The sequence below is a fragment of the Pan paniscus genome, chromosome 8, assembly GCF_029289425.2.
Source record: "Pan paniscus chromosome 8, NHGRI_mPanPan1-v2.0_pri, whole genome shotgun sequence".
In the NCBI taxonomy this organism is placed as follows: Eukaryota; Metazoa; Chordata; class Mammalia; order Primates; family Hominidae; genus Pan; species Pan paniscus.
The window spans coordinates 79,065,478-79,088,863 of NC_073257.2; the positions used below are offsets into that span (position 1 = coordinate 79,065,478).

Here is a 23,386-nt window from a genome sequence, read left to right on the forward strand (position 1 = left end):
AGTAGAAGGGACTCAGCATCTTGAATGAAGAATTCTTGCCAAAACATCAAACCTGGATCTGATCAAACCTCTATGCCTAGAAATAGCTTACAGGAAGCGAAGGATCAGAGGAAAGTTTTAAGCCATATCATGGAGATGCATTCAACAACATCCAAAAGTGGGAAATTCTACAGGACAAATAACCAGTTTCTTTAACAAATAGAGTACAAGTGGAAAATAGAAGAGAAAGTCTATCTTCAAAAGTATCTTCAAAGGTCCACTTCAGAGTGTCTTTTGGTAGTCTGCACCAGTCTTTCAAGTTTAAAGGAATTGTAGACTTATATTAATGTACAATTAATTTTTGGATACAATATGAGGAACTACTTTTGATCCTGTTTCAAAAATTGACAGTGTGTGCGTGTGTTTGTGTTTGTGTGTGCATATTGAATTCGGTGTTGACTGGTATTTGATTCGAAGTCATCAAATTTTTGCTATCTTTTTAAAGTAGAATGATAGCATTATAGCATTTTTTTTTAGTGTGTCTCTTTTAGAGTTACACTGAGATGAATTATATGATGTTTGAGATTTGCTTCAAGATGATCCATGAGGGTGGGGTATAACTGGGAGTATAAATAAATAAACTCTGGCTTTACGCTAGTAACTGCTGACACTGAGCCTGAGCGACACATACAGGGAAGTCCATTAATTATTCTCTTGACTTTTGTGTATGTTTGGAAATTTACATAACATAATGCTAAACAATAAAAAATATTAAAATACAGAATTAGATATAAAAAAATCCTACTGAGGTTTTGATCAGGCTGCATTGAATTTATACACAGATTAATTTAAGCTATTGATTCTTTCAATTCAAAAATGTATCTCTGTTCATTCTGTCCCTCAATAACATTTTTCTTGTCATTAGCATTGCCACTTTCATTTCTATTTTCTAGGTATAAACTGTGCACATTTCTTAAGCTTACTCAGAGGTAAGTTATAATTTGTGAGATTTCTTTCAATTTCACTAATTTGTAAGTCTTTTTGTGTTTTAGTAACAATAAGCAGTTTGAAAACAAATATGAAGCAATTGCTTTTGTATACTTACTTTGTAATTTTCCTAGTTGTTATACTCTTTTTCTGGTACTAATAACTTTTCACTTGAGCCTCTTAGATATTTCAGGTAGACAATCCATAATCTACAAATAAATACTACTTTTTCTCCTCTCTTTGAAAAATATGTGCTGACAACTGTATTGAAAGGGTTGGGCCGGGCGCGGTGGCTCACGCCTGTAATCCCAGCACTTTGGGAGGCCGAGGCGGGCGGATCACGAGGTCAGGAGATCGAGACCATCCTGGCTAACACGGTGAAACCCCGTCTCTACTAAAAATACAAAAAATTAGCCGGGCGTGGTAGCGGGCGCCTGTAGTCCCAGCTACTCAGGACGCTGAGGCAGGAGAATGGCGTGAACCCGGGAGGCGGAGCTTGCAGTGAGCCGAGATCGCGCCACTGCACTCCAGCCTGGGCGACAGAGCGAGACTCCGTCTCAAAAAAAAAAAAAAAAAAAGAAAGGGTTGATATCCTTTCAGTTGCTTCCTGAAATCCTTATTTTGAGAGGGTTTCCATCTTAAAGCAAAGAAAAACTTGTATTATGTTCCTGCCAGACTTCTAGCTCTCAATATCCCATGTTAGGAACTTTCAGATTTATATACCTGATGAGTTTGCACAATGATTTCAGTTTTCTATTCACTCTACCATCAATTATAGTTCAGAGAACATCATCAATATCAAGTAGTTGGGAATATCTACCCCAACAGATATCAAAACATATGTGCCACTACCACTGGAAGATTAGATAAGCGAAGGCTTCCTTGATTCTTATTTTCAAGCTGATGAAATAAGGTAATTAAATTAAAAGAAACCCAGACTGTCCCTTGTCATAAAGCAAATATGGTGAAGGCTATCATAGGAACTGACCCAAAAAATTAAAGCCAATCTCAAAACATCCATATGAATTTTCTTAACATGAGGGATGTATTTTGTAGAGAAGTTACATTATGATTTCAGAAGACATTATCTTGGCTTCACTACACATAGCACATCTGGGAATTGTCTACTTGAAAGTCTTGGCTAGAAGTTCTATTTGATGGCCTCAAATTAATTCTGATATTGAAAAGTCTAAAGGAAGTTAGTACATGCCACATGCCAGGCTACTTGGCATAACTGAGTAAGACACCTAATTTTCCAGTGGGAAAATACCAAAACAGTTGGACCAGGACTTCACATTGATCTTGTTATGAGATGAAAACTTTGCCCTTTAGTATACTGCTTCTCACAGTGACATCAAGTCTTTCACTTCTACCTCAAGCCTCTGGGATGACAATGTGACTCCATGCCAGTTTCTTATAGCATACAGGCTGCCAGACATAATTATTTCTGACAACAGGCTCACATTTGTTTCAGTCAAGTTAGGGTATTTGTGGACAAGGATCTCATCAAAGCTGTCACCATTGCATTTCACCTGTTTTACCGAATGTTTAGAATGAAAGGCTGGTGCAGACCACCAAAGACACTATGGAGTGGTTTTTCATTGTCCAATATGTTATGGATGTTCTCTAAGAGGTCCTGGTCATGCTGAATACTACTTAGGTTAAGTTTCCTAACTTGTGTCAACCATCTCTATCGAGCATAAACTGAGAACTTATAAAATGAATAAGAGTATTCTAGCTGCTGCTATGGCTAGATTAATCATTGTTTTAAAAAAAAAAAAAAATTCATTTTTATCATAGTAGTTTTGCTTTGCTGGCACTTAATTCAGGTTTTGCCCCTGTAAGTTGAGTCTGGATAGTGCCATTTTTATGGAGTCACAAAGCACCCTGTGCTTTTTTCATGCTAGCACTCCCTACACACATTGTAACAAGTGTTTATGATATGCCAGATTAGATTGTAAATGCCACAAGTGTGGAAATGTATCTTTTCTCTTAATTCTTCAGCACCTAGAATGGGAAGTAGCACATGGTAGACATATGAGGACCAGATTACAAACAGTCATTTAAATGAGGCTTCTTTAAGCTGGATTTTAAAGCCAGCCTTCTTGACACGGTATTGTTGGCAACTTTTTATTATTTATTTAGGCTACAGGTATTCCCAGTAAGGTCCTCATTGAAAGCCCACTTAAGCTAGGAGCCACTTGCGATAATACTAGAGGTAAGAAACAGGAAGAGTAAACAGCTCCAAATAAGGAATTGTCCCCAAATTGCCCCTGTACATGTTGACAAACACCCCAAATCAGGAGTGAATACAAGATCACTACCAGCCGGGCGCAGTGGCTCACTCCCGTATTCCCTGCAATTTAGGAGGCCACGGCAGGTGGATCACCTGAGGCTGGGAGTTCGAGACCAGCCAACACAGAGAAACCCCGTCTCTACTAAAAATACAAAAATTAGCAGGGCATGGTGGCACATGCCTGTAATCCCATCTACTCAGGAGGCTGATGCAGGAGAATTGCTTGAACTCAGAGGTGGAGGTTGTGGTGAGCCAAGATTGCACCATTACACTCCAGCCTGGGCAACAAGACCAAAACTCCATCTCAAAATAAATAAATAAATAAATAAATCACTACCTTCGGACACAAATGAAATTTCCTTCAGAACAGGAAATTTCCTCCAACCAATTACTCAGATTGGAAGCAAATAAGAGAGCAATAAAAATCCATCTGCAACACTTGTTAGTCAAATAGAGACCAAATGGTGAAAAATACACCAGTACTCTGGTTAATTGGCCCAAATTTTGAGTGAGTTTCATGCTTAGTACATACCTTCCGCTTGCACTTATCACATCTTGGGTAACAGATTTGTGAATCAACTACAGGTATTCCCAGAGAACCATAATTATGATAATGATATAGCCATTAGGAGTAGCTACTTCTGCATCATCTTAATGTTTTCTTTTCAACATACATATATTGAGTATCCATTATCTGTTAAAAGTAGAATTCAGAGATGAATGAAACACCACAATCCCTGAATTTAAAGAATATTCTATGGGGAAAAGGGCAAATAAACAATTTAATACTATGCATTTATATGGCATATATAAATGGTTTATAAAAGTGCTTATGAGGAAGTCACCAAAATCCCTAGAAAATGCTTATGAAGATTATAATGTTTTAGATACATCTTATAGAAGATTTCACCAGATAAAAACTAAAGGAAGACTATTCCAATAAGAGAGAGTAGCATAAACAGTGATTTAAAGTCGGCTAGAAAATGGCTTGTTCAGGGAATAATAAATAATAAATACTTAACAGTGTGGCTGTATTGCAGGTATGCATAGCATCTTGGTTAGTAAGTGCAAGTAATGACAAAAGGGTAGATTTAAGCCAGATGGTAAATAATCTTTGTATCAAGTTGAATTCTTTGTCCTTCATGGCCTCGCTTAAAGCATCTGCCAAGTCTTATACAATATGACTCTACCAACTTTATCACTACCCTTAACCATCACTTCTGCTGGAAACTTAGGGGGATCACCTTTTCCTAGAACAGCCAACTCATAAGCCAGATAGCAACCTATAAGATGGCATGGGAAAAAAAATCAGAATTTTATTCTCTAGAATTTTAAACAGAAAACTATCAAAAGAATGAACTGATTTTCAGTACAACTAAGACAGTCACAAGGTAGCATGTAGGCATTGAAGATAACATGTAAAGCCAACTCCATGACAAGCAAAAACCATGAATAAGCTAGAGCTGTGAGGCAGAACAGAGGTGAACACAAGACAGGTGACGTGGAGAAAAGCAAAGTGGCAGAGCACTGAAATGAAGCTATGGATGCCTCTCCAATTTGGTTTCCGCTCTTCTTGAAAACCAATTGTTTGCCTTTAACAAAAATATAAACAAAATGACAATCTTGTGCGTCATGACAATGAGTCGCTATTTAACCAGAGGTCACAGTGAGCTATTCATGGGATTTAAAGAAGACAGCAACGTAAGCAATTTTAGATAGTATATTGGGAAAGTAGTAAGACCATTCTGAAGTTGCCCTTTGAGCCATTCCACTGAGGCCTAACCAAATTTCAAACAAGAAGGAAGCAATAATTCTTTTGTTTACCTTGTTACTTGAAGGGGAATAACTTTCTACTTAAAATATTATGCTAGCCATGTGGAAGATAGATTATGTGTGCTAGAATATTAGTAATTTCTTTCCTTTTCAGAGCCAATTATGCACGTTTCAGTTACTTAAGGGAAAGTCTGTATAATTCAACATTAATAAAGACTGTTCTATACATTTCCAACAGTAGGAGGAACTTAAAAGAATTGTTTGGCCCATGGCAAAGAATGCCATGCATTAAATTCAAGTTAATAAAAAATTTGTATAGTTCCCAATATTAGTGAGGATTACCTTTGGATGGCGAGATCATGGTTCATATGTTTTATAATAAATGTATATCACTATTATAATGCAAAGAAAACAAACTTAGAGAATAATTGAAGACTTGTTTGTTTCCTTTCTATTTAACAAAACAGATTTTAAGTCCTAGTTGTCTAGTTAAATCTATATGAGGTTAGGAAAAAAGTTATATAAAGTGTCAACTACTGTTTTTCACATTGTACAATAACATTGATTTGACTTCAAAGAAGCCAGAATGATTATAAGAAATAGACTAATCTCAAAGGATCTAGGCTCTACTCAAAGTCTTGTATCTGTGTCGTATATTAATTGAACCAGTTACTTCATCTCTCTGGTCTACATTTTTAAATTGGTAAAATGTGAATTGGACAAAATAATCTCAAAATCCCAATTACGTGAGTCTCTTAAGCCTTTATGTCACTACTACTTGGTATTACCACAATATTTTCCAAGTTTAACTTGCAAAGCTTGTAAGCCACTTGAAATTATGTAAAACCTCTCAAGTCGTTTAGAACTACCCACAGAAAACATATAAAGCCTAAGAATCAGGACTAATGGCCTGAACATATAATGACATGTTTAACTGTTTTGGTTTCTCTAGGCAAGAAGCCTAGAGTATTGCAAAAGGAAAACACAATGATTGAAAATTGAATACACTAAATCAAAAATATTTTCATGACTTTAACTAAATACTATAAAGAGAAAAAATACAGAATCAACGTAGGCTGTTGCCTTTAGAAAAAGTCTGGCCTCAAATATAGCCAATGAAGACAAGAAATTTTACATTACTATTACCATATTTTGCATACAGGCCCATACTGCGTCATCAGAAGATTACAGACTTGGATTATACATAAGTGGTTGCCTATTTGAAATTTAAATTTACTTGTAAACCTCTACTTCCTAGAGTTGTAAACACACACTCACCCTCACACCACACCACCACCAGAACCATACACATATGTATCAAATTCAGGTTTTCTAGTTTTCTACTATAAAATAATAAATACAAATTTGAAAATAGCAAAGTATTCCAAAGTATAAATGATAATAATTAAAAACAAAATCTTGATACAAAAAAGTAGGAAAATGAATACAGATACCAATAGGGTATAGTTTGTTTCTTTTAAAAGTTTACATAAAATTCTATTCTATTTCATTAAAAATTAAAAGTTTTTTTTTTAGAAGAAACATTGGGCTCAGGAAAATTAAACACCTGTAAGATATAGAAAACATTTAAGTTTGCAAAGTTATAATAAATACAAAGTATGAGATGCCAAAGCAAATTTAGTGTGCATGAACACAACACCAGGAAGAGTCATCCTATTTCCACCAAATACATTCCCTTAATATCTATAGTAAGATATAACCCCCAAGAACGGTAGTAAAAAATATTTTTTCCTAGCATTTTTGGAGGCTGCTGGGCTTGCTGATATTAGCAGTTTGGTCTAGGCTAAAAGGAGGATGTGGGAGAAACCTCATCAAAGTGATGATTCAAAATTCATAAATAAATGAACACATGGGGGAACATTTTAATCACTCCCACAGTAGAGTAAATGAAATAATGGCAGACACCCTTAACGAACTATACAGCCAAGGAAGCCACAGGTAAATACAATATATCCAAGCTTCTTCCAATTTAAAAGTTGTATTAAGAAATGCGTACATAGGCCGGGCACGGTGGCTCATGCCTGTAATCCCAGCACTTTGGGAGGCCGAGGCGGGCGGATCACGAGGTCAGGAGATCGAGACCATCTTGGTTAACACGGTGAAACCCCGTCTCTACTAAAAATACAAAAAATTAGCCGGGCGCTGTGGCAGGCGCCTGTTAGTCCCAGCTACTCGGGAGGCTGAGGCAGGAGAATGGCGTGAACCCGGGAGGCGGAGCTTGCAGTGAGCCGAGATCGCGCCACTGCAGTCCGGCCTGGGCGAAAGAGCGAGACTCCGTCTCAAAAAAAAAAAAAGAAAAGAAAAAGAAGAAGAAAAAAGAAATGCGTACATAGTAAGAGACCTTAAAATGACACTAGTGCAAAATAGATTGGAGGATATGGATAACAAAGGAGGACAGCATCTCACTTTTACAAAGATCTTCAGCTCCCATTTTCAACCTTGGGCTATAGTCTTAATTCATACGGCATCCTTTCAGTATCATCTGCCATGCCTGAAATCTGTCATGAGAAATCCATATCTGAAACACGGCAGATTGATCGCATGCTTTTATTGTCTCTTTCACGTCAAAACTCAAGCAATGACAAATGAATACAAATGAGGATAGAGAAAAGAGGAATGAATGAACAATTTCTACAAATTTTTGGAGAACAGAATACATGGTAGAGTCAAGGCAGCTACAGTCTAAGTGCTTACTGAAGGGGGACCTTATGTCGCGCCATAAGAGTCATGAGAAGCACCAGAAGTAGGGGTCACAAAAAAGATGGGGACTGATCTTCATAGAGCGAGATCAACTGCCAGATTTTGGTCTTTACCCCAAGCAATCAAAAGACTACCCCATCCCTCTAACAGAAAAGAGTTTGTTTTCTGGCAAATTCAAACCTGAAAAGCTACACTAAAGTATACTAGGCATAGCAGTGAGACTTGGGACTGACAACCTAAGACTAGAATGAGAATGTACATGTTGAACTTGGGGCACCCAGCACCCTTTCCCTGCCTTGCCCCCAGAACACTGGTAGCAGGTGCACATCTTCCATGAAGGAGCGGTTGGCAGTCTTCTCTGGGGGTGTGGGGGATGGAGTCTAAATACATGTACCTGAAGCAAGCTCTCTGTCTAATCTTGCTAACACAAAATCCACCACCGAAACCTTGCCCACTGGCAGGGTACCTTCTTTATTTTTTTTAATTTATTTTTTATTTTTTTTTTGAGACGGAGTCTCACTCTGTGCCCCAGGCTGGAGTGCAGTGGCACGATCTCGGCTCACTGCACACTCTGCCTCCCAGGTTGACTCCATTCTCCTGCCTCAGCCTCCCCAGTAGCTGGGACTACAGGCACCTGCCACCACGGCCGGAGAATTTCTTGTATTTTTAGTAGAGACAGGGTTTCACCATGTTACCCAGGATGGTCTCGATCTCCTGACCTCATGATCCGCCCTCCGGCAGGGTACTTTCTATCAGTTTTTAGTGATTCACTCATTAATATGAATGAACACAGAAGAATCTTAACCGTAGAGAAACGCCTCCAACATGAAATGGGCCAACACGAACTGGCTAAATTACCTCAGAGGAAGTAGTGGCACCGCAGCAAGCAGTATACCACCAAAAAAAAAAAAAAAACTGCAAATAATATCCTCACAGTGAGAAAAAATGGCACATCCATGAGAGTAACAGTATGCTATGAAGAAGGGGCAAAAAGACAACTTAAAAAGAGCTCATGGAGCTAACCAATATGATCACCTAAATTAGGATGGGAGTTGGGGGATCAGCAAACTGTTTCTGTAAACGGCCACATAGTAAATATTCTAAGTTGCAGGATTTGCCATCTCTCAACTCTGCCATTGTAGCTTGAAGACAACCATAGACAATGCATAAAAGAAAGCACATGAATGTTTCTTTATTTACAAAAACTTAGTTTTATTTATATTGCTTGACCCAGTGGTATCATTGCTGGATTTGATTGTGCCATAATCTTCTGACGTCTGGTCAAAATTTGTAATAAATAAATAAAAGATTGGATCATAAAGCATAGACATTACTCTGTAGGATGGAAAGAGATAAAGAGATGGAAAATAGGAAAGAAAAACCAAAGGATCAATCCAGGAAATCCAAAATTTGTCCAATAGAAGTTTCAGAGAAAGAGAACAAAGAAAAATGAGGAGAGATCATTTTTTGAAACATACAATACATTTGTATAGAACTGAAGGACACGTCTCCATATTTAAAAAGCTCACTGACTGCCCAAAAACTCATGAAAAAAAAAAAAAAAGCACGAACCAAAGTATATCTGTATACAATTTCCGAATACCAAGCAGGAAGAAAGTACCATACAGAGGAAAAAAATAGATCATACACAAAGAAATAAGAATCAGAATATTGTCTGATTCTCTACAGTGAGAGTGGTATGGGAAGACAGTAATTCAATGTCTCAGAGATTCTGAGGGAAAATTATTTACCACCCAGAATTATATTACAGCAATCTATGCATCAGTAATACTGTACTAAAAAACTTAGACATGAAATTTTTATTTCACATGCACCCTTTCCTAAAAATCTATTAGTGGAAGGTGCTTCAACAAAATGAGTGGTAAACTAAGAAAATAAATACATGGAATCCAGGAAATAGGGATCCTGTTCTGGAAAATGGTGAAGTACTAGGTACATAGCTAGAATTGGATATTGGAGCCAAGAAATGGAGTGCTGCAGGCAAATGGGATTATCTGAAATGTCTGAGTGTTTGGAAAGCTTCGGCATTTGACATATATATATATATATATAATATATATATACACACACACACACACATATACATATATACTTTTTTTTTTTTTTTAGATGGAGCCTCGCCCTGTAGCCAGGCTGGAGTGCCGTGGTGCAATCTTAGCTCACTGCAACCTCTGCCTCCCAAGTTCAAGCTATTCTCCTGCCTCAGCATCCTGAGTAGCTGGGACTACAGGCGCCTGCCACCACGCCCAGATAATTTTTGTATTTTTAGTAGAGACGGGATTTCACCATGTTGGCCAGGATGGTCTCGATCTCTTGACCTGGTGATCCGCTCACCTTGGCCTCCCAAAGTGGGCTGGGATTACAGGTTTGAGCTACTGTGCCCAGCCCTTGACATATATTTTTAAATGTTGGGACAAACAACAAGCCCTAGATACAGACAAAAAAGCAAATGTAAAAGAGGTAGAGAGAGAAAGAAAATAGGAATAATCCTTAAACTGCAAGAAAAGCAAAACGCTGAATGAGAATGGCAACACAGTCTAGTACACCACTTAATTCATCAGTGTCTTTGTTTACACAGTGATTGTGAATCATATCGCCTATTTATTTAATACTGTAATAATAACATATTAACATGGGAAGCAGGGAGAGTAAATGATACTGAATCCTCAGTTAAAATAGCAAGAAATTAAAATATCAACAAAATTCAAAAATATTATAAGAATTAAACAGTAGCTAAAATAAAATGATTGCACCTAAAAAGAGTAATTGGTAAGAAATTGAGAGGGAAGAGCAAGGATGAATGTTTTTAATACAGGGCTTTTGTCCTATTTGCTTTTTAAGATACAGTATGTGCATAAAATGCAGTTCTCTGTGCTTCCTTAATACTTTCCATTTCTCAGACTCACCTATTAAATTTCAAGAATCCTGAGAAAGCTAATACTATAAGCCATTATCAGCTAATACCATAGGATTCATTTGCTGATAAGTGGAAAAACGTCCAAAAAGAACTGGGTCACCACAGGCACCTGGAGACAAAGTGGAAATGAAAGAAAATCAGTAAGGAAGAGGTAAGGAGGTGCTGGGGGGAAATTGAATTGCAGGACACTCAGTTGATGTCCAGAGAGTTGGAGAATTGGTTGGTATGGAAAAACTCCACACCCTGGTGTCAGAAGTGTGGAGTATATAAAAAAACAATTTTCTTTTCCTTTTTAATGGTGGCCAATGAAAACCCAAAAGGAGATTACATCTAAGGTGACAGGATTATGTGAGTTGCTCCCTACTTGCTCTCCAATGTCAACAACTCAGAAAGGGATTTTTCTGGCCACAGTATCAAATGGTCATTGCCCTCATCCTTGTTAGTCTTCTTCACAGCACTTATTACTAGTTGATGTTGCAGTGTAGCTATTTTTATTTTTTACCATCTCATCAACAAGAATGCAAGAAGTCCTCCAGTGGAAGGCACTTTGTCTTATTCACTACTGTATCCCCAGCACGAAGAACAGTGTAAGAGTTTAGTAAATACTCATTGAATAAACAAGTTAATTTTATTTTTATTAAGGATCTGTGGCATTTGCTACCAGGGACTAAGTAAATTTTTGCTCAAGTTACAATATTGCCACATGGGGGCTCTGCTGTTAGTCGCAAGAGTATCCTAAGCATTCCCCAACATTCTTAAGGGAACTGTTCAACTGGGAATGGCCACAGCTACAGCTACCAAGTACTAACAGTATAAGGAAGGATCCTCTGGTTTGACATATAGGCTGATATATTTTAGAGTAATATAAGGACCCACAGACTCCTGTTCTCTGCTACTTCATTGCAAACTATGCAGGGATTCTCATTTGTCAGAAGTTTAATATCTTTCAGATCTGGGCCCTAAAATAAAAACGTTTTTAAATCAGACATTGTTTCAGAAACAAAAATAAAACCAACCTATGGCATAGCTGTTTCTTTATCAAAATCAAGATTGTCTATTATCTTTCTCCTCCTGGTGACTGGGGAATTTAATTCCTAATGCTGATATAATTGCCAGGAAGTCAAATTTTAAAACACACCAGTGTATCCAGTAGAAACTATTATATACAGTGCTTTAAAAATACAATATGAAATTTTCTTCAAAAACTCTTGTCACATCAGAATATATGTGAAGTGGATATAGCAAAATGTTATGATACCATTTAAAGAACACTGACTGACTTTACATTCAAAGCACAGTCACAGATGCAAAGTAAAACATCAAATATTAAGATATAAATTTGGTTAAGAGGTTTTTATAGTCCCTCTAAAAGTCTTTTCTCCACTGTGAGAAAATACAGGAAATTTAGGAATATATATAAAACTAGACGTTTTACAATGTGACTCTGGTGCCACATGTTTCTTGATGGAATTTGTTCTGAAAGAAAAGCTAGAAAACTGATTTCTCTCAGCTTAAGTGACTACAAATGAATTTTGATTGCTAGCCTATTAATAAGAATTTTTTGTGCCTCAGTTAGATGAACACTTCAACGGCAATACAAAAATTAGCAGATTTGTTTAGCAAGTACCAACAACAAATAATTGATGTTGCTAAGGGCAAAAAAGCAATTGTGATGGGATGTGAAGAACAGAAATCCTGGTGATATGAATGTTAACCAACAAAGTTCTCAAACTTGCCATTTAACGCATTCCTGAATTCTCTGATGGCATAAATACCACAAAGTAGAAGTACAACTTTACTCTAAGCTCTAAGTCCTGTATTACTCAAAAGTTCTTCAAATCTTAAACTGCTACCAAGAATGAATAGATGCCCCAAATATCCACTTTGGGGCTGGATATTCTGCTCAAATTAATGAATAGACTCTTGTTAAACATATATGCCATGAAAACTGACTCTGTGCAAGTTAAAGCCTACAATGGGAAAACCACCAAATGCAGAACACGGAAAAAGCTACGGTCCAAATGACGTGGCATCCAACAAATCAATGGCATTACAAAATGAAAGAGACTTCAAATACATCAAAAACAAACGCAATGTGTGGGCTTTTTCTAAGATCTTGATACAAACAAACCTACTTGAAGAACTTGTTAATTTTGTTAGGTATAATAATGCTAGATGGTTAAATTAAAAGGCTGTTAGGAATGCATCCTGAAATGTGCGTGTGTGTAGATAGATAAATAGAGAGAGAGAGAGAGATTATAAAGACATATGTTGGCTGGGTGCGGTGGCTCATGCCTGTAATCCCAGCACTTTGGGAGGCTGAGGCGGGCAGATCACAAGGTCAGGAGATTGAGACCATCCTGGCTAACACGGTGAAACCCTGTCTCTACTAAAAATACAAAAAATTAGCCGGGGGTGGTGGCAGGCACCTGTAGTCCCAGCTACCTGGGAGGCTGAGGCCCGAGAATCACTTCAACCCGGGAGGCAGAGGTTGCTGTGAGCCGGGATCGTGCCACTGCACTCCAGCCTGGGTGACAGAGCGAGACTCTGTCTTAAAAAAAAAAAAAAAAAAAAGACATATGTTGAAGATTTGCTTTTAAAATACTCCAGAAAGAAAAAAATATTGCACTTATGTGGGAAGAGGTGTGAGTATCGACGAAATAAAATTAGCAAAATAGTAATAATTTTTGGAATTGATATTTATTATACTAGCCTCTCTACTTTTGTGTATACTTTACCTTTCCTACTGAAAGGAAGAAAAAAAAAGTATTTCCTTGAAGTCATATAGTCTTTTCAGCCTTCATAAGTCTGCCACTGAAGTTTATAGTGTTGGCTAGATTTCTGTATTCCCATATTTACCTTAGGACTACCTTTGCAGGAAGTGACAGTGAGGAATGCAATAAAACCTGAGAATATGGATTGACCCTGCTGCATAAATGTATCTTCAGGTGAATGGGAGGGAGACATGTTGGATAACCTTGTAATGTCTCATTCATTAAATTTGTCTTTTTCCAGAAAGACACTGAGAGACCATTTTAATGGTCAGACCTGGAATATTCTTTATTCATTTATCTAAGTCAGAGATATTCACTCATAACCATATGTGACCAGACAGGGTTTTTAATGGAGCCCTTAAAGCAAGCAGATGGAAATCAAGGATATTTCAGGGAAGTGTTAATGCTCTGATGAAGATTTGGATATAATTACAAATGTAGACATGCATATGAGTATTCTAACTAGAAATGAAGAAAATTATTTTCACAGCTGTAGGAAACTCTATATTGGCATTCTGACAATGCTGATATATTGTTGGGTCACAAACATTAAACTCTTTACAAAAGCTAAATCAAATGCATCTATTGGTGAAAGTACTTTATAAGCGAATACACAGAATATCAATGGTGTATTCTGTATAATAAATGGTTGTGGTATTAAAATTAGTAGAAAAGAAATACTGAGGAATGTTTCCTATAATATTAGTAAATTCTGGCATGCCCTTGGTCATGTTCATGACCCTTGATAACCCTTAATATATGCTCATGGCCACAGAACCTATACAGAATCAAGGGAAAATTAATTTTGTCATAGATATTCTGATTGCAGAAATATCTGTAACACTTTATAAATATGGTACAATGTACTTACTCATAAATCATGAAAATGGTTCCTAAGTAAAAATCCTTAAAAGTTTATAAGTCAGGTTTTATAAGTCCCGTTTAGCAGATGAGCAAACTGAGACCCAAAGAAGTTTGCACAGAATCAGTTCCAAATTCCAAATGTCAACTGACATATGCAATAAACAGTACATGTGTTGAGTCCAAATGTTTCCTTACCTAGTCTTTATGCAATCTTCCATTTCAATTTTCATCAAATCTTTTGGCTCTACTGCTCTCCAAGGCCATATGCAAAGATGTTGCCTCTGTCTAGGTCATTTGAATGGAAATCCATTTGCTATTGTTTGGGGGCTAATTTTGCAAATCATTTCATAACTTTCTGTTCAAAAACTACCTTTAAAATATTTAAAAATACATCATGGTGCTTTGAGGCTTAAGATTAAGAAATATTTTCAAGAACTAAAGTCTCATAAAAGTGAAGAAAAGTAAGAGCCAAATCCAGATTTCATCCAAATGTGTTAAACTCTTGGTCTTGCTCACAAAATGTGACCCACGAAAACAGTTATGGCTTCACCATCCCTAGGGTTGCTTAGCCAATAAAAATGAACCATCTTTACTTTCCCTCTTTATTTCATACCTCCACTTCTATTTCCTTAGAAAAGTTCTGTTGATTTTATTGTAAATATATCCAGAATCTAACCAATGCTTACCACTTCCACTGCTAACACCCTGGCCCAAACACCATCATCTATCTCCTGGATTGATATGGTGGCCTCGTTACTGTGTCCCCTGCTAAGAGTGATCATCTCAGTCAGTCTGTGCTTCTATAAACAAAAATACTATATCCTGGGTGGTTTAAACAGTAAGCATTTATTTCTCACAGTTCTAATGGCTGGGAAGTCCAAAATGAAGGTACCAGAAGACCTGATGTCAAAGACAGCCTGATTTCTGGCTTCTTAATAGCTGCCTTCTCTTGTAGCAGAGAGAGAGAGAAGAAGCAAGCTCTCTCATTTCTGTCTCTTTTTATCCTTATAATCCCACTGATCTGTCATGAGGGCTCCAATACCATGACCTAATTACCTCACAAAGGCTCTATCTCCAAATACCATCACATTGGGAATTGGGGTTTCAATATATGGCTTTTGGGGATGGTAAATGAAAACATCCGATCCACAGCAGTGATCCTTTTAATAGGTTATTTGATCACATACTAACTCTGCACAAAAATCTCCAGTTAGCTCCCCGTTTTCTCCATAATAAAGCCAGTATTCTTAGAATGTCGTCCAAAGCCCTCCATGACCTCCATCTCCAATTATTCTATCACTTGGTCTCTCCATTCTAGACTCATTGGCCTCCTTGTTGTTCATGGAACACATGATCTGCTTCCACATTAGGCCTTTGCACTGGCCACTCCCCATATATACATTTAAGTCTCACAAGCTCATATCCTTCAAGGTTTGCTCAGGCCAGTTTCTTAATGGCCCTAACCATCCTATTTAAAACTCAGCCCACCTCATACCTTGCACTCCCAATCTTCCTTATATTTTTCTTTTTTTTCATAGTACATATGACCTACTAATATACTGTATATGTTTATTTTTAATTGTCTGTCTTATCCCTTTAGAATGTAATCTTCACAAGGGTACAGGCCTTTATTTTGCACACAGATGTATTCCCAGTGTCTGGAACAGTGTTTAGCACATAATGGTTATTCAAATTAAATATTTGTAAAATAAATAAAATATCTGAAGTCAACAACTGTTAAGATATCAGTACATCCTCTTTCAGTTATGAATTTCTAAGTTTATATCTGGCAACTCAGTTTCATATTGGACTAAAATTTGGCAGTATTGCCAAACTGAGATTTGATTTATTTACCCAATTTAAACAAAATATGTTTAGCTATTTGAAGTCCTATAAGCACAATAAAATAAAAAGTCTTTAGATACATGACACTATTTTTATAATTGTATAAATCATGAAGGCCCTGGATGCATTGGGGATATTTAACTTGTCAGGTAGTTTACGGTTTGTTCTGTATGCGATATTAAGTGCAAAAGAAGTTGCTAGTTTCTAAATACATAATGCAATATAATTTTGCTTCTGCTGAAAGGCAAATCAGAAATAATCAGCTCACTATAGTCGACAAGTAAAAGGAGAAAAAACTTTAAAAAAGTATACAGGCAAATTACTAAAATCTTTTAGAACACAGTCTTTTCTTTTTCTCTTGAGGGACTACTCTATGTCTTTGCAGTAACTTCTGCAGCCTCAAGTATTCAGTGTGGCTTAGAATCACATTATTTTGTTTTGGATTTCTCAACTAGCCTCATGGATAATCTTCCCTCTTCAAACCATTTATTATCCTGAACCAGATCAGACCTGGTTGTGATGCCGACTTAAGGGGTCATGCCAAGGTAGGGGCCATACACAGTTCCTGGAGGCTGACTCAGTCAAAGAGTGGCTACTGATTACTGTTGAGAAAGAGATTGATGGTCAGTATTTTTTCCCTTAATATTATTTTATTATGAACATTTTTCCTTGTCAATCAATACATTGCTACCAAAGCAATTTTTATTGTAGCACATCATTCCTATCATATAGTTTTGTTTTATTTTTATTTTATTTTTTATTTTTGTGAGTACATAGTAAGTGTGTATGTTTATGGGGTACATGAGATGTTTTGATACAGGCATGCAATGTGTAATAATCACATAAGGGTAAGTGTGGTATCCATGCCCTTAAGCATTTACCCTTTGTATAAAAAACAATCCAATTATACTTTTAGTTTTTTTTAAATGTACAATTAATTCATTATTGACTATAGTCACCCCATTGTGCTAGCCAATACTAGGTCTTATTTACTCATTCTAATATTTTGTACCCTCAGTTGTTAGTATTAAGACTAAATAAATATCAGTCATAAGATCCAAAGGGTAGGTGTAAAGTCAGAACTACGCAGTAAGATAAGATCAGGAACCAAGATAAAAGAAAAATGTCTGAAAACTAAGAGCAATGTGTGTAACACAGCAGAGAATAATATTCACCGTAAATAATTCAAGAAGATTTATCCCAGGAAAAGCAAAGTGAGAGCCCACATTCTCAGTGGGTTCCTCTGTTCTTCTGTCACTGGGAAGTAAAGTATGATGAGCAAGAAGCACAAAGTTAATGGGTCCTCCAGCCTCCTGGAGTGGCTCTCTGCAGCTCTTGGGCAAAACAGATGTCTCAGTGACTACGTGGGAGAGTGAGGGGGAAAACTCAGAGCCTTTCAAGCAACAGAGGTGTGAGAGAGAAGTTATCAATATAATTCCCATTAGTCTGTTTTTGAGAGATACAAGTTGTCAGGCCCATTTGGGATATTAAATGATAAGGGTTCAGTATTACCCTTCTGTACTGTGCAAAGGGGAATAGTCAAAAGCATATTTACTGTTCTCATGAAATTTGTAGTTTAACTATGAAGACAAGATATCTGTGAAAAGTAAAGATCACTTTCTGATCAACTAAGTTTTCTCACTTTCTAGTTTTTGTCTTTGTATATACCTCCTTTAAGAATACTTTCTCCAAAATTGTTTCCAGTCTCACTGACTGAGGAAATTTTCAGGACTCAATCCCATGTACAAATGTTGAACATTACATAATCAGTTATACTATATCCATTGTATTTGTGACTGCTATAAAAACATATTTTTTTCAATAACTATTTATTGCATGTCTGCAATGTGCCAAGTGCTGTTGTAGATATTAGGAAAAATGAAGTAGACAAAACATTGTCTTTGTCCTCGTGGAACTTACATCTCAGTATTATAAGTGTGCAAACCCTCTCTTCCTACTAGGAGAAAATATTATTTTTAATCATTCCTTCACAGTGAGTTTCTTAAACTTATTTCTTCAGAGACTATTGAAAAGCACACACTCTTCCATCCCCCTAGAATGAGAATCCTGGGGGAGGGATTGGGAAGTCTATGTTTTTAAGAAACTCACTGGATGTTTCATGTGCATTCACAGCTTAGGTAACTCTGGGGGAAAGCACTGCCCTATTAAGAACATACTGCCCAAGGAATTGGTAATATCCATTGTACTATATCTGTAGGACCCCTTTTGATTGTCATTACTAGCCTTTATCAAACATCTCATCCTTGGAGAATGTGAAAGCTCTCCACGGTTTTCCACAGACAGTTCACCTAACAAAAAACAAGGCAAACTTTTTCAAGAATACCATTATTTTTAAATAAAATGCCTCTACATGGCAGATTTTATTATGTTCTACTTTGGAGATGAAAAGAATCAAACATTATTAGTTATGGTTCACAGAACCAAAAGATTTATTTTAAAGATAAAGTTCAGATGATGAACATAAAGGAAGTTATCTCATCAAAGAAGGCAAGACCGAGTAAATCTCAGAAATCCACCATGTACAATATTTAAAAATGCTCACTAAAGTTGTTCTTTGTGAGTTAATGAAGGTCAGTATAGTCAATATTCAGTACGTAATCCTAGCAAGTACAAATAAAGTTAATATTATTCAAATATCTTACGCAGGCTTATTGCATGCAACACACTGTTCTAAGTAACATACAGATATTAAAATGACTTAATTCTCAAAACATGAAATGAGTTTTTGTTTTTATGCCCGTTTTGCAGATGAGAAAACTGAGGCATAGGGAAGGTAAGTAACGCGCTTAAGGTTACATAGCTGGTAAATTGTAGCCAGGAGTTGGAATCTAGGTGCCAAAATCTATGCTGTTAATCACTAAACTACGCTGCCTTAGTTTTTATACTTCTTTAGGAACCTCAGACCAAAAGAAATTTAGGCAGTTCTAATAGAACAAGCAAGAATTTGCTAATCACAGCTTCCTTGCCCCAATCCTTTAATTGGCTTCATTTTCACTGACTTCTTTTTTAAATGAAGACAACAATGTTGTTGAACAGGATCATCTAGTGGTTAGTGGTTCAGCATAAGAATGACTTGCTTCTGAAGCTCAGCTCTACCACTCGCTTGCTGTATGACCTTGAGAAAGTTACCTCCCCAAGTCTGTTTCCTCATCTTTAAAAGAGAGGTTATAATAGGACCCACATCATACTATTGTTTAAAGAGAAAACAACGTAGCCCCTTTAAAGCACTTAGAAAGTGCTCCATAAATATTATTAGTGTAATAAATAGCAGCAACATCAATAAAGTATGAACCAAATGATCTCTTGATTCGTATCCTAACACTAAAAATGGTTTATTTCCCTTCTAATTAAAAGAGAATTACAACAACCAAAACAACAAACGAAACTATAGCCATAAAATCAATTATATCGTCTGTGAGAAAACCGGAAAGGCTATTGGACACATTAATTCACTTGTCATCAGTCATCCCCTCTATTCCAAAATGTTTGTGTTCTAACATCCTGAGACACCTTGCATAATATAATCACTGTGACTCCAAGAGGTCAAATGGGCAGGCAGTTAATGCTTCTCTGTGAAAAGCTCAATAATTCATTTTATAAATTTCAGTTTAAAGCCTGCGTTGAGGTTAAGAAAAATTGACGTTCGGTCTGTGAACTTAATGCCAAGCTCCAGAAAAACTCTGGGCAGCACATGTTTAGCAATTAAGTGGACACAGACAATAAAGACGTTGCCAAATTGTAAAACAAGACTTGGAAATCACAGAAAATGTTGCTAGTTATTGATCACGGTGACCATTCAGTTCCTACTGAGCCACCCAAAAGAATCATTCATTTTCCAGCAGAGAGCCTGCTCATTTGCAAGATAAAAGAGAGACATTTCTGCACATGCCCATAATGTTCTTCACCACTGGGGGCAGCTTTACATAAGACTGCATTCACTGAAACCAAAGCAACAGTCCGAGCAGCTTTCAGAATGACAGTCTGCAGAAGTGAGCTGAGCGTGTGCGCGGTACGGGGCTCTCCTGCCTTCTGGGCTCCAACGCAGCTCTGTGGCTGAACTGGGTGCTCATCACGGGAACTGCTGGGCTATGGAATACAGATGTGGCAGCTCAGGTAGCCCCACATTGCTTGGAAGAATACATCATGTTTTTCGATAAGAAGAAATTGTAGGATCCAGTTTTTTTTTAACCGCCCCCTCCCCGGCCCCCAAAAAACTGTAAAGATGCAAAAACGTAATATCCATGAAGATCCTATTACCTAGGAAGATTTTGATGTTTTGCTGCGAATGCGGTGTTGGGATTTATTTGTTCTTGGAGTGTTCTGCGTGGCTGGCAAAGAATAATGTTCCAAAATCGGTCCATCTCCCAAGGGGTCCAATTTTTCTTCCTGGGTGTCAGCGAGCCCTGACTCACTACAGTGCAGCTGACAGGGGCTGTCATGCAACTGGCCCCTAAGCCAAAGCAAAAGACCTAAGGACGACCTTTGAACAATACAAAGGATGGGTATGTTTTGTCATTTTTCTTCTTTCCTTCTTAAAAACAAAAAACAAAAAACCTCTAGTGTGTGTAATAATTCTGCCTTAATTATTTTAGAGATTACCTTGCTCTGCTCTAAGACTATGAATTTATTTGCTTAGTGGCATGTTTCCTTGTTTAACTATTTAAAAAAACAAAACACTAAAGACAATTCTCTTTAATTACAAAGAGATAATATGCGATGTTAAATGTTATCTAGATTTAAATTTTAAAAAATGAAAAATATATGCCTATTTTTGCTTGATTAAGGATTAATTCTTTTTTGGGGGGATAACTTTTCTAAGTTGTTTTTATTTCCAGGTTTCAATGTAATTAGGCTACTGAGCGGATCAGCTGTAGCACTGGTTATAGCCCCCACTGTCTTACTGACAATGCTTTCTTCTGCCGAACGAGGATGCCCTAAGGGCTGTAGGTGTGAAGGCAAAATGGTATATTGTGAATCTCAGAAATTACAGGAGATACCCTCAAGTATATCTGCTGGTTGCTTAGGTTTGTCCCTTCGCTATAACAGCCTTCAAAAACTTAAGTATAATCAATTTAAAGGGCTCAACCAGCTCACCTGGCTATACCTTGACCATAACCATATCAGCAATATTGACGAAAATGCTTTTAATGGAATACGCAGACTCAAAGAGCTGATTCTTAGTTCCAATAGAATCTCCTATTTTCTTAACAATACCTTCAGACCTGTGACAAATTTACGGAACTTGGATCTGTCCTATAATCAGCTGCATTCTCTGGGATCTGAACAGTTTCGGGGCTTGCGGAAGCTGCTGAGTTTACATTTACGGTCTAACTCCCTGAGAACCATCCCTGTGCGAATATTCCAAGACTGCCGCAACCTGGAACTTTTGGACCTGGGATATAACCGGATCCGAAGTTTAGCCAGGAATGTCTTTGCTGGCATGATCAGACTCAAAGAACTTCACCTGGAGCACAATCAATTTTCCAAGCTCAACCTGGCCCTTTTTCCAAGGTTGGTCAGCCTTCAGAACCTTTACTTGCAGTGGAATAAAATCAGTGTCATAGGACAGACCATGTCCTGGACCTGGAGCTCCTTACAAAGGCTTGATTTATCAGGCAATGAGATCGAAGCTTTCAGTGGACCCAGTGTTTTCCAGTGTGTCCCGAATCTGCAGCGCCTCAACCTGGATTCCAACAAGCTCACATTTATTGGTCAAGAGATTTTGGATTCTTGGATATCCCTCAATGACATCAGTCTTGCTGGGAATATATGGGAATGCAGCAGAAATATTTGCTCCCTTGTAAACTGGCTGAAAAGTTTTAAAGGTCTAAGGGAGAATACAATTATCTGTGCCAGTCCCAAAGAGCTGCAAGGAGTAAATGTGATCGATGCAGTGAAGAACTACAGCATCTGTGGCAAAAGTACTACAGAGAGGTTTGATCTGGCCAGGGCTCTCCCAAAGCCGACGTTCAAGCCCAAGCTCCCCAGGCCGAAGCATGAGAGCAAACCCCCTTTGCCCCCGACGGTGGGAGCCACAGAGCCCGGCCCAGAGACCGATGCTGACGCCGAGCACATCTCTTTCCATAAAATCATCGCGGGGAGCGTGGCGCTTTTCCTGTCCGTGCTCGTCATCCTGCTGGTTATCTACGTGTCATGGAAGCGGTACCCTGCGAGCATGAAGCAGCTGCAGCAGCGCTCCCTCATGCGAAGGCACAGGAAAAAGAAAAGACAGTCCCTAAAGCAAATGACTCCCAGCACCCAGGAATTTTATGTAGATTATAAACCCACCAACACGGAGACCAGCGAGATGCTGCTGAATGGGACGGGACCCTGCACCTATAACAAATCGGGCTCCAGGGAGTGTGAGGTATGAACCATTGTGATAAAAAGAGCTCTTAAAAGCTGGGAAATAAGTGGTGCTTTATTGAACTCTGGTGACTATCAAGGGAACGCGATGCCCCCCCTCCCCTTCCCTCTCCCTCTCACTTTGCTGGCAAGATTCTTCCCTGTCCGTTTTAGTGCATTCATAATACTGGTCATTTTCCTCTCATACATAATCAACCCATTGAAATTTAAATACCACAATCAATGTGAAGCTTGAACTCCGGTTTAATATAATACCTATTGTATAAGACCCTTTACTGATTCCATTAATGTCGCATTTGTTTTAAGATAAAACTTCTTTCATAAGTAATCCCCCACATTCGCTGTTAGCCTCCTGGTGGGACCAAATCTACAGTTATAGAAGGTTTGCACCTCACTGGCAAATCAAGGAAAGAGGTGAATGATTCCAGGTGCTCGGAGCTTGAGCTGATTCTTGGAGATGACTCAGTTATGGGAACATTTTACAGACAGGCAGAGCCTTTAAACCAATGCCTGACTTAAAAAAGAAAATTGCAGGAAACTATCAAAAGATGGTGCTAGGTTAAAGCAGCACCCTGAGCAGTTTCCAGAGGTGTCTGAATTACAGTAAGGCAAGCACAGGGACAAAGTGATGAAGGGTTAAAATACTGCAAGCAGACAACTGCAAAATGTGAGGAGATGACAAAAATGTAAAGTTTTCGACTCAGCCTTGTCTCTGAAACCCATCTCTGTAAAATCAGACTAGAGGTTTCACTGTCAATTTCTTCTAGCCTCTATGTTTCATAAATAAATAAATGAAACAGCATTGAGAAGCCAGATTTCTCC

The 23,386-nt window shown here is 37.7% G+C and overlaps 2 protein-coding genes across 7 annotated transcripts in view; one reads left to right on the forward strand and one right to left on the reverse strand.

The window, feature by feature from the left end:
* CTNNA3 (catenin alpha 3) overlaps positions 1–23,386 on the reverse strand; it is a 1,760,513-nt gene that overhangs the window by 998,496 nt on the left and 738,631 nt on the right. The gene's annotated exons all lie outside the window — the stretch shown is intronic.
* Positions 15,573–23,386, forward strand: part of LRRTM3 (leucine rich repeat transmembrane neuronal 3) — a 191,977-nt gene continuing 184,163 nt past the window's right edge. For both annotated transcript variants that reach the window (XR_008954530.2, XM_003830309.7), the window contains exons 1-2: positions 15,573–20,700; positions 21,034–22,565. Coding sequence is in view for 1 of the 2 variants with exons in the window: in XM_003830309.7 (XP_003830357.2) it covers positions 20,697–20,700; positions 21,034–22,565 (1,536 nt within the window). In the remaining variant the exon portion in view is untranslated. The remainder of the gene's footprint in view (positions 20,701–21,033; positions 22,566–23,386) is intronic.